At 38.5% G+C, this 12,309-nt stretch overlaps 1 protein-coding gene across 5 annotated transcripts in view; it reads left to right on the top strand.

Annotated features, from left to right (window-relative positions):
• Positions 1-10,028, top strand: part of TMEM45A (transmembrane protein 45A) — an 84,287-nt gene extending 74,259 nt beyond the window's left edge. For 2 of the 5 annotated variants that reach the window (XM_045851989.1, XM_045851988.1), the window contains exons 6-7: positions 4,648-4,793; positions 6,432-6,614. In XM_045851989.1, coding sequence (XP_045707945.1) covers positions 4,648-4,793; positions 6,432-6,582 — 297 coding nt within the window. In that variant the 3' untranslated portion in view covers positions 6,583-6,614. Of the gene's footprint in view, positions 1-4,647; positions 4,794-6,431; positions 6,617-9,522 lie in introns of those variants that run through there. The other 3 variants (XM_045851987.1, XM_045851992.1, XM_045851991.1) reach the window with 3 other exon arrangements.
• Positions 10,029-12,309: the final 2,281 nt, after the last annotated feature.

Raw genomic sequence — 12,309 nt, 5'->3', positions numbered from 1 at the left:
AAGAAAGAAAAAAATACCTAGCTTCAATTAAACAGTATGAACGAAAGCAGAGCACGCCCCCTTGTGGGCCAGGCACAGAATAGACTCGCAGCAGGAGGAGCACGAGCAGGGCTGCAAGCCTGCAGGCTCCAGGTTGACAGCAGACACTGGTGGTTGGTTATTTGGTTCCAGTGAGAGGAACTAAAAGAAAAAAAAAAGTTTCTCTTAAGGTGAGGGATAATGCCAGGCTTTTGAAACACTTTAACTGTATTGTTTACATATTCTAATTCCTTTAAAATTTTTTCAATTACTTTAGTTGATATTCTATATTAATTTGTATTAGTTTCAGGTGTACAGTGTAGTGGTTAGACAACCATATGCTTAACAAAGTGATCTCCCTGGTGTTTTCAGTACCCACCTAGCACCATACATAGTTATTACAATATTATTGACTATATTCCCTATTCTATATTCGACATCCCCATGACTATTCTGTAAAGGCCAGTCTGTAGCTCTCAATCCCTTCATCCCATTTGTATCTCACTTTTTGATAGAGGTCTGTTTACGTTTTATATTATAGTTGTGGGTTTGTGAATTTCTCCTTATTTTCAGTTTTTGCTTTGTTATTAGACTATATTCTCTTTTTTTAGTGTTTTTGAATTGAATGCTCATTTATTTTCAACCTTTCTTGTTCTTAGATATACTTAAGGCTATAGATTTTCCTCAATGTACTACTATAGTTACATCCCATAAGATTTGATATATGATAGTTCATCCTTGGGTAATTTTAAATGTTGCATTTTCCATGTGCTTTCTTCTTTATTTAATTGTTTTAAAAGATTTTGTTTATTTATTTTTAGGGAGAGGGGAAGGGAAGGAGAAAGAGAGGGAGAGACACATCAATGTGTAGTTGCCTCTCATGCGCTCCCTACTGAGGACCTGGCCCACAACCCAGTAGGGTTGTGCCCTGATTGGGAATTGAACTGGCAACCCTTTGTTTCACAGCCTGCGTTCAATCTCCTCTTCTTTAATATGTGAATTATTCATGAGTGCACTGTTAAGTTTCCAGAAATATCCTTTTTCTTCTTCCTACTTATTCTTTTCTACTTCCTACTTCATTTCCAACTTAATTGCTTTGAGCCAGAGAATATATTCTCGTTGAAATGTGTTGAGACTTTCTCTAGTCCATTGCCCGATGTCAGTGGCAGCAAATGTTCCACGTACATGAGAAGAAAATATATTCTGTTTTGGAGGGATTGGGATTCCTATACACTTACTACATTAAGTTTGTTAAAGAAATAAATATTCAAAAATGAAGCTAGAAAGTAAAAACAAAAGGGAAACTAAAAGAGTTGAAAAAATAATAAAGTGCAGAATTAAACTAGTTAATGTTCCATTAATAATTAATTAAATATTTGAGGGAGGAAGGTGTGGGCTGTCACAACTGAGAGTTGACTGGGTTAATGTTGCCCCTTTCGGCAGAGAAATAATGTTTTCTTATTTCCCCCAAAACTTTCCTGAGGAAGAACTATGAGGTTGAAGTCTTTGGGCATGAATCTGTGATTATTTAAACTTTTTTCTACTTATCAATATGTCCAGACTAGTTTCTTTTTTTTTAACTTGGTGGCCAGACTCAATAATGTATGAAGGCTTAAGGAAAAATGAACATTTAACATCAGTGCAAACACACACTGGCAGGAAAGGAAGGGTTAGCATAGGAAAGGATGAGACCATTAGATTCTGCTGAAAGGGAAAGAAAAGTCTGGAGCCTTCAGAGAATTTAATATGCTTCCATGTTTTGTTGCAATGTGTGATGTATGAGTGTTTATGGATAAAACTGTCTCAAGTTAATGTTACAGTGATTTGCTTTTCACTATATTTTCTTCTTGCTACTTCTCCATATATGCTTAAACAAATGCATAAAAAATATAAAGACATTAGAGAAAATGCACAGACTCTTAGAACCATGAGACTCATAAACAAAATCAGAAATGAAAGAGAAGTTACCACAGACATCACAAAAATACAAAGGATCATGCTAGAATACTATGAAAGACTATGTGCTACCACCAAATTCAATAACCTAAACGGAATGGGTAAGTTCCTAGAAACATATAACCTTCCTAGACTCAATCATGAAGAATTGGAAAATCTAAATAGGCTGATCAACAGTGAGGAAATTGAAACAAAACCCATCAAACTGTATACTTTCACTGCATGTAATTTATTGTTTGTCATTTATATTTCAGTAAAGCCATTAAAACTATCACCTAGCTCTTTCAAAAAACAAAGCAACACAAAATAAAACAAAACCTTCCCCAAAGTAAAAGTCCAGGATCAAATATCTTCACTGGTGAATTCTACCAAGCATTCAAATATTTGATACCTATCCTTCTCAAACTCTTCCAAAAAATTGAAGAAGGGGCAGTACTTCCTAACACACTCTGTAAGACTCATGTAAACCTGATGCCAAAACCTGGCATGGATAACACATACACAAAAGAAAACTGCAGACCAGCATTTCTGATGACTACAGATGCAAAAATCCTGAACAAAATGCAGCAAATCAAATACAACAGTGCATTAAGAAAAGAACACATCACATTCAAGTGGGGTTCATTGCAGGGGCTCAAGGATGGTTTAGCACATGCAAATTGATCGATGTGATTCATCACATAAACACAACAAAGCATAAAAATCACACGGTCTTATCAATAGATGCAGAACAAGCATTTGCTACAACATCGATATTATTATTAAAACACTCAATAAAATGAGTATAGAAGGAAAGTATCTCAACATAATAAAGGCCATACAGGACAAACTCAGTCAATATCATTCTCAGTGGTGAAACACAGAGCGCTTTCCCTCTGAGATCAGGAACAAGACAAGGATGCCCCCTCTCACCACTCTTATTCAACATAGCTCTGAAAGTCCTAGCGAGCAGTCAGGCGAGATAGAGAAATAACAGTCATCCAAATGAAAGAATAAGTGAAAGTACCACTTTTTGCAGATCACATGATTCTGTGTATAGAAAACCTTAACGACTTTGCCAAAAACCTATTAGCAACAAGAAACAAATTCTGTAAAGTTGCAGGATAGAAAATCAATGTACAAAAGTTCATGGCTGTCCTATGTACTATCAATAAAATTTCAGAAAAAGAAGTAAAAAAAAACTAATTCCTTTTGCATTTGCAACCAAAAGAATAAAACACCTAGGAATAACTTAAAGGATGTGAAGGGCCTGTATACTGAAAATTGCAAAGCATTATTAAAAGAGATGGAAAAAGACACAATGAAATGGAAAGATATTCAGTGTTTATGAACTGGAAGAATCAACATTGTTAAAATGGCCATATTAACCAACGCAATATACAGATGGGTATTTAATGCAATACCCATCAAAATTTGATGTTATTTTATAAAGAAATAGAACAAAAAAACCCATCAGATTTGTAGGGAACTAGAAAAGTCCCTGATTAGCCAAAGCAACCCTAAGAAAAAAGAATGAAGCTGGAGGTGTCATATTACCTGACTTCAAATTATACTACAGAGCAGTGATTATCAAAACAGCATGCTATTGGCAGAAAAACAGGCACATGAACCAATGGGAAAAAATTGAGAGCCTAGAAGTAATCAGTTTTGAAATTAGAAAATATAAGTCTTGCAACTGTTTTCTTCAAGGTTGTTTTGGCTATTCTTGGTCCCTTGCAATTCCATGTGAGTTTTAGGATCAGCTCTCCATTTCTGCAAAAAAGGCCATTGGGATTTCGGTAGGAATTGCACTGAAGCTTTAGTTTGCTTTGGGCATTTTTGCCATCTTAACAATATTAAATCATTCAGTCCATGAATATGAGATGTAGATTTATTTATTTAGATCATCGTTGATTTCTTTCAACAATATTTTGTAGTTTTCAGTGCACAAGTCTTGAACCTCCTTTATTAAATTTATTTCCAAATATTTTATTCTTTCCGATACTATTGCAAGTGGAATTGTTTTCTTAATTTTTGGTTTGCTCATTGAATGTGTATGAAAATACAATTGACTTTCACATGTTGATTTTTGTATCCTGCAAATACACTGACTGTTAGCTCTAATGTTTTTTTTTGTGTAGGTTCTTTAGGGGGGTTTATATACATGTCATCTCTGAATATAGGTAATTTTACTTCTACCTTTGCCACCCAGATGTTATTTATTTTTCATGCCTAGTTTCCCTGACTAGAATTTCTAGTATAATGTTGAATAGAAATGGTGAAATCAGACACCTTGTCTTGATCTTATGGGAAAATCTTTCAGTCTTTCATCATGGATTATAGTGTTAGCTGTGGGCATTTACTTATTTTAAAACATTTTTACACTCTAATTTTGAAGTAACCAGGTGAAACTATACAACTTGCAACCCAAAGCACATTCTCCAAAAGTCTACCAATCCCCAGAGGTGATTACTATTCATATTTTGAAATTGATCTTAAAATGTCCTTAATTTCTTGTGGCAAAAACACAAGCTACTAGGTACTGTCTATATTACTAAAACAAGCAATAAAGCCTGATGTCTTATCTGTAATATTTCAGATAATGGAGTTGTCTTAGCTCCCATTAATCTTGGAACCAGGTGTTTTGAAAAGTAGCTGATTATTTTCATGTGTGCTTTTTGTTTTAAATTGCAGATTGGTTTTGTCCTTTATCCTCCCAGCGGAGGTCCTGCATGGGATCTGATGGATCATGAAAACATTATGTTTCTCACCATATGCCTTTGTTGGCATTATGTTTTCAGCTTTATCATCATTGGAATAATTTATGCTTTTGTCATCTGGTAAGTTATGATTTTCGTTTATGGAAGTTCTGTTGCCTGGTGTATGACCAACAAGACTTCATAGTATTGTACTTAAAATTCAAAGGGGAATTTAATTTTTAGCATTACATGAGACAGGGTGATAGCAGAAAATTATCTGCAAACACAGAAATTTCCAATAGAAAAAATAAAGGCTGGCTTAACATTAGAGTGGCTCAGCAGTGTCTCTGCTGAGCCTCTGACCTATGAATCACCCTTCAATGCCTCTTCTGTGCCTCCACGCCTTTGCACACTCTGGTCCCTCTTGTAAATGGCCCTCCCTGCACCTGCAGCGAGCGAGCCTTCTGTTTGCCCATGTGGCATCACCTATAGCACTTCCCAGACTTGGTGTCACTTTATGATGAATGTGTTTGTCTCTCATTGAATTTGAGTACCTGACTAATTTGACACTTACTCTGATATTCTAAAAGTAAGATTTTGTTGGACAACACATGTTTTTACAGGGACCCTGATACAATGTTTCATGATGGATGAGGAGCAACAGAGCTGACTGATAGGAACACGTATTCCTAGCTCTGCTGTTATCAGCTGTATGGCTTCAGGCAGATTATTTAACCATGTTAAGTCTCAGTTTTTCCTTTTTTGTTTTTGTGGGTTTTCTGTTTTGTTTTGTTTTGTTACAAATTGGGGACAGTAATAGTACCTAAATAAGATCATGTATTTAAACTGTTCAGGCCATAATAAGAGCTCAATGAAAGTTATTTTTAATGGTTGTTCTTGTTTTTTTCTTTCGTTATTCTTATTCTTCTCCTTTTTCTTCTGTATCAAAAGTGCATAAATACAGACCTTATGGGGAGAGGCAGATAATTTAAGTACAATGCAGTAAGTGGAAATACTAGAAGAATAAAGCACTTTTGGAGCTCAGAGGATGCCCCCTCACAATTGAGAATTAAGCTGCAGTTCGATAGATGAGAAGTACCAGAAAGCAGGGAACATAAGTCCTCTCTCTCAGGTAGCTAGTGCCAAACCACAGTTGATTGGCCTGGTCTGTCCTAACTCCTAGGCACGCAGCCTCCCATACCTGATCCTTCAGGCCTCTGCACTGATCAAAATGTTCTTTATCTGCCATCTTTATTATGGTAGTCATGAGCTACGTGTGGTTATTGAGCATGTCGCCATGTTCCTAGTGCCACATTAATTTTAATTGATTTAAACATCCACATTCATAGTGACCACCGTATTGGACAGTACCCATCTGGCAAGTTCTCTAGGGCAGGAGGTGCTTCTGGCCCAGTGGGGTCTCAGCCTTGGCCAAAGCTAGTTATTTTCTACTTTTCTCTCTAGACTTGTGCCCCTTGTCACCTCTCCCACTCCATGCTTTGAGCTTCTGAAACAGCTCTGGTGTTGATTCTCTGGGCAAGGAAACCATTAAGAAAATGGCTCCCACCTGTCTCTGCTAGGCTTTGGGTCAGCCCACTCCGACCTGTAGCTGCCTCTTTCTAGAGGTCTAAGTGCTTTGGGTGCTGGGAAATTTTATCTTTTCATTGATTAATTCCTATTAGTCTTATTCTGTCCCCACCCCTACCCCGCAAAGTATGTGCAGGAGCTGGTTGTTAAGGCTGGCTGAGTGAAACTTGGCTTCTTCCTCTGTTGTTCTAGGCTGACATCTGGGCCTCATCTACTTAGGGGCTGGGCAACCTCCAAGATCAATGCCGGCATTCAGGGAGCCTCTCTACCGCATGTCGGCTCATTTCCAGAGTCAAAAGAAGACTACTGTCTTTTCCTGTTTCAAAAACCTTCAGACCCCTAAAAACTCTCACACCCACTTACAGTTCTCTAGAAAACAAACACCATGTTTTTTTTTTCAACCTCTGAGTGCCCTCCCTTTAACCTTTTGTCTATATCATTCCCTCTACTGGGCATATCCAAATTAAATGCTTATCTCATCTACAAAAACTTCTGTGATTATTCTAGCCCTTGCTTATCTCTCTTCATGAGTTTTTATAGCCCTTCACTCTCCACCACACATTTTAACAATTGTGATCTATCACATGATATTTAAGCTTAGCGCTCGCTAGTCTTATCGGTGAGCTAGGTTGTGTTGCCGTGGGGAAAAGACCCTTTTCGTATTTCTCACAGCTCTTGACATGCTGTCAAACATATAGTAGCCACTCGATGAGGACTTAGTCTATTTTAATAGATCTCTTTCAGAGTTACTTGAACCTAGGCTTCATTTGTTTAGAAATCATGTTTTATATACTTTTAAGCTTTGTTCTCATATTGCTCTTGAAAACAAAAGACCGGGAGCTCATGTTCTGATGTATTTTGATATGAACTTAAGCTGTAGCTTAAAAAATATCATGAAGATTCAGTACTGACTTGCAATAAGGTCACATAACCAGCCAATTCTATCCTGTAATCCTAAGGAGCTTTGAAAATCTTTGTTGGGGCTTGACTGTCGAGTGCTTTAAGACTCAGTGACAGGTGATGGGTTTTCAGGACATTGTGTCAGGGTCTGTTTGACATGGCACAAAGATCGCCAAGGGAGCAAAATGGAGTTAGGGAGCCACTATCCTGAAATATCTGAAAAGTGAAACTGTAATCCCCAGTTTTCTGGAATGATAGTTCAAAGATTGCCTCATCCGGTCCCAGGCCTACAGCCTCGATTATGACAGCTCATAGGAGAAACCTGTCTGTTTGGAGATAGTATTACATATTTTACTGTATTTCATAATTAAATACTTCTGTTGCACAGAAGTATTTCAAAAGCCCTCTCTGTGAGTTGAGAAATATTGCCCATCTCCAAGTTGGTTTTCCAAGCAATGATATATGTGAGCCATTTTGAAGAACAAAACAGAGATGACAAAAGTCCAGGCATATGATAGTTTCCCTTCTAGAAGTTTGATTTCCAGATCAAGTTTGAAGTACACTCAGAGTCTCAGCTCTGCTCTTTCTCTTATTAATTGAGCAGAACATATGGGGACAAAAGCCCAGACACACCCTGACCTTATTTCCCTGAATTTGCCTCATTCCAGGACCTAGAAATTATTTGTATGTTCTGTTCTTACTCCATCCCTCAGTCTGTTCCCAGTGGCCTATGCCTAGAGCTACAGGGTGCAGACAAAGCCTGTTTAAAGTATCTGAACCTTCCTCATCTTGGTGGCTTGCAGCCACCACAGATACAGTCCATAGGGGAGGAAGTGGAGATGGGAGAAATCACTAGGGTCTCTGTTAACAATTACTTATAACAAGAGGCCATGTCTTTGTTTCATCTTCCACAAAAGTTACCAGGAATGAACCTAATGAATGAATTGCTTCGTTAATCCACTTCATTTAGCATTCACTGAAGTTGTATAATATGGAAATAACTGTGTGGGTTTAAAAAAAATGACACAAATGCTGCCCCAGACTTTAAATTCAGACTATTCATCTTTCATGAGAACAATGCCTTGAAGAGTTGAGGATGTTGAAAGCAACATCAATTGTCAATTAATAATCAAGACAAATGATTTTGAATTTTACTTGGCTCCTAATGAGTCAACAGATATTACTGAGTAATGCTCAGCTATTGTTATGTACTGGGGGAGTTAGTGCTGAGTTGGAAGTGACTGAAGAATCATGAATGATCTATGAAGAGGTGAGTAATATTAATTCCTGGCAGATTGCCCCAAAGGCCATTGATTTATCAACTATGTATTGAGCAAGTATTATGGGCCAGAAATTGTTTTAGACTTTGGTTGGGGTTATGTCGGTAAATAAGATGAGGTCTCTGCTCTTATGAAGCTTATATTCTAGTGGGCTTCAGAGCACAAGGAAGGACAACGCGTGCTGGTGGGAGCACGCCAGACCTTCACTGGAAGAAGAAGGAAGGCAGAAAATAAGGGTATAGATGCAGATAGTCCAGTGAAGTTTTTCACGAAACAAGGATAGTTTTTGATAATTTGGTTTACCAAGTTTGTTTGCGTATTCCTATGTATTTCTGGAATTAAATATGTTTTCTTGATATAGTCACAGTACAACGTGTTTACATAAACCATACATGGAAAAAACTTTTTCTAGTTCTCATTACATCAGAAAAGGGGAGGGCCTGCTGAGTTTCTGCTGCTAAGCAGCTTAGCATCTCCCAATGTCAAAAATTATAATTGCTGCTTCCCCCAATTCTACAGATTATCTTAATCTATGAGAATAGTCACAAGGGTGGAGTGCACTTCTAGCTTCTTTGTTCACTGTGGACCCTCCCAGGCAGCGGAGCTGCCTGTGGCCTGCACAGGAACACCTCTCTGAAGGTGCAAGTGGGAGCTGCCATGCAGCCCAGAGTTGACGTGGGGAGGGAAGTGCCCTTACGCACTTCCTTCCTGAAGACTGGCTCCCACTTGCAACATGCAGCCAGGTGCGGGCTTGGAAAAGCCTGGCTTAGCTTGGTTCCTTCCGGACCTCCTATAGCCCAGAGAGTCTCTTCTTTGTTTTAGAAATGATAAAAGTTTATGAATAATCAGACATCAGAAGATACCTAATTAAATAATCATTTAATGCATTCAAAGGCTATATTGCATCTGTTTACTTATTATGCCCTGCTTTAATCCATAAGAAAATTTCAGGGATGACCAAGGCCAAACAAAAGTGGGCTTCTCTTTTGGGCTGCCTCTCCCATTTGCACAAATAATTTGGAGTTTGTGGTAGTATACGTATGCATTGCTCTGGGTTTTTCATCTTAAACACCTTAACATGAGATGCCTCTCATTCTCCTCAGGTTGGTTAAATCTCGACTTAACAATTTCTGCCCCTCAGAAGTTGGACTCCTGAAAAATGTTGAACGAGAACAAGAATCAGAAGAAGAGATGTGATTTTTGATGGGCATCTAGTCTTTCTGGATGAACTTTATCTTTTTTGCATTGTTTTTATCCACAGTTTTGTTTCTTGATCTTTTGTTTGGCTAAGGATGATTCTTGGTATATTGGTTGTATTTAGAATTTTGTTAAAGTATTTGAATTTAAATGTTTTATTTTAGGTTTGAAAACACTTTAGATGATAAGTTCATTTTGTGCTCATTCTTGGTAGTCAGGGCCTGGAGTAACTGTTCCCACATCATCTAAAGTTTGTAGCTTATGCTATGAAACACATTCATTTTATTTGACTTGTAGATATGCTCAAGGTTCCCGGGCTTACTACCATTTGTAACTCATTAAACATAGAACTACACTTGTTTATCTTGTTGCTGTGATGAGAAATAAATGAGTACATGAACCTTGGCTCAGATACCTCAGGTCTTTGTTTTTGTTTCTCAGCTGCACCCCACCTTCACCTCATGAAGAAAAAGCTGTGTGACACTGAAATTCCTTTTCTTGTGAGACTTCTCTCTCTGTAGCACCTGAGTCCTCCTCTGGGGAAAGACAGCCGGAGCCATCCTGAGTTGTGCACTCTTTGAGAGAAGATAAAAGGGATGATCCCTAGAACATAAGGCTGTGAAGCCATAAGAGACTGGGAAAGGAGAGTTATATAGAGAGTAAAAGGCCATCAGTAGCGTAGTGTGGCCACTATACCATCCTCTCTGCTGAAATAATTGAAGGGTTAAAACAAGGAATGGCCTTTAATGGAAACTGTGGGTAAAAGTCAGAGCCCTTGCATAGTCTAAACAGACCCTGGTGGGGTCAGGAAATCTTGTTTCTAACTCCGGCTCTCCCACTAACCAGCCTCAAGGGCTTGAGCAGTCACCATACCCTTCTCTCTAAAGGAAAGGAATGGAATTGGGTGAATCATGGGGCCCTTTCTGAATGTCACAGATTATAAATCTAGAGTCACTGAGACAAAACTGAAGCATGGAGATAGCTAACTTTGTACAATTTTCATTGAAAAGGCCAGTCTCTGCTGGGACGGAAAAGGTAAGGGGGCTTTGGGCATCCTCCAGGGGTGATTCAAAGATGGAGGAAAAGGAGCTGTCTTGTGGGCAGCTGGAGGTGAAATGTGGGCAATGAACTACGTCAGGCTCTCTGGCCTTCCAGTGTGCTGACAAATCCAGAGGGCTGCCCCGGTCTGGTGAGATTGCAGTGGCACTGACAAGGGAGGTGAGTGGATGGTTTACACCAAAGAACTGGACTCATTCTTTTTTTTTTTAGGTTAATTTGACTTAGTAATTTTTTAATTTTCCTTTTTCCTATACAACTAGCAACTGCTTAAATTCTTAGTTTATAAAAGTGATGACGGAAAGATGTGCTGTTTTTGTTTTCCAGGAAAGCATTTAGGAAGGTCTAAACCAAGGGTATCAAACTCATTTTCACCGGGGGCCACATCAGCCTCATACTTGCCTTCAAAGGGCTCAATGTAATGTCAACTCCTTAACAGTTAAGGAGTAGTTACATTTATACAGTCCTAAAATTATTTTGGCCCTTTGAAGGCAGCCATGAGGCTGATGTGGCCCCCAGTGAAAATGAGTTTGACACCCTGGTCTAAACAATGCAATACAGAGGGTGATCATCTACTACAGCTCACTGGGTGTGTTAATGAAAGAACTAAAGACATAAAGGTTATCGAATGAACAAATAATTTCAGACACTTGGTATTCCTTCTATACACATTAGCTTTTCTATCAACCAGTTTGCAGACACAGTCATTTTTTCAAATGAAAGATCTGAAAATGGTTGATGTGACTGCGTTTCCGGCGTGGGAAATGTCCATGTGCCACGGGCCTCAGGTGATCATGGCCTTGCTTCTGCCCATTTGTGTCCTGTATCTCATGGCTCTTTTCTAGTCCAGCAAGTTTCTATGACCTTGGCAACTTTGTGTTTCAAAAGAGTGAGCCATCAAAAAGGTGCAGGGATTTAGCAGTACAAATCCGTAGTTACAGATTAGTCATGGGGATGTAAAGTACAGCACAGAGATATAGTAAATACTAGTTTAATAACTCTATATGGTGTCAGATGGGTACTAGATTTATTGGGGTGACCACTTCATAAGTTATATAAATGTCTAATCATGAGGTTGTACACCTGAAACATATAATACTGTATGTCAACTATAATTTAAAAATGAGAGAATTTAAAAATGAGAGAGAGAGAGAGAAAAGAGTGAGCCATCAGCTGCAATTACATGAAAATGGCAGTTCTGGTATCCAGGCCTGAGAAGAAACTCTAGGAATAATTATGAACCAGGTTAAGGCTGGATTTTGAAAACTATAAATGCAAATATTCCCAATCTTTATGAGAGAGCAGAAATGTCCATTCCTCTACTCTCTGCACAGAGAGAACACGAGTGAGAGGCAACCCAGTGAGTTCTCAGGGGAGGAACATTTGGTTCAGATCTAAGTCCATAGTCTGGGGCTTTCTGCCTCTAGTACCTGAAATCAGGAATAAATTTGAACACCATTGTTTTAATTTTATGGAAGCCTTCACAAAGGAAGAGGTTGGAGGAGAGTGCCTTCCCTTTTATTTGTGTTTTATCACAACTCTTCCAAAAACGCGGGGTCTCATTCCTGAGCTTTTCCCAACCCCACATTCGTGGGTATCCCATGCTTCATTTCACTGTATTTTATTGTGTTTCAAAG

Source organism: Phyllostomus hastatus, unplaced genomic scaffold (genome assembly GCF_019186645.2).
Source record: "Phyllostomus hastatus isolate PE091 unplaced genomic scaffold, TTU_PhHast_1.1 phas_contig_86, whole genome shotgun sequence".
Classification (NCBI taxonomy): Eukaryota; Metazoa; Chordata; class Mammalia; order Chiroptera; family Phyllostomidae; genus Phyllostomus; species Phyllostomus hastatus.
Note: the sequence above shows the minus strand (reverse complement) of the source record. Positions and strands in the feature narration are given on the sequence as shown.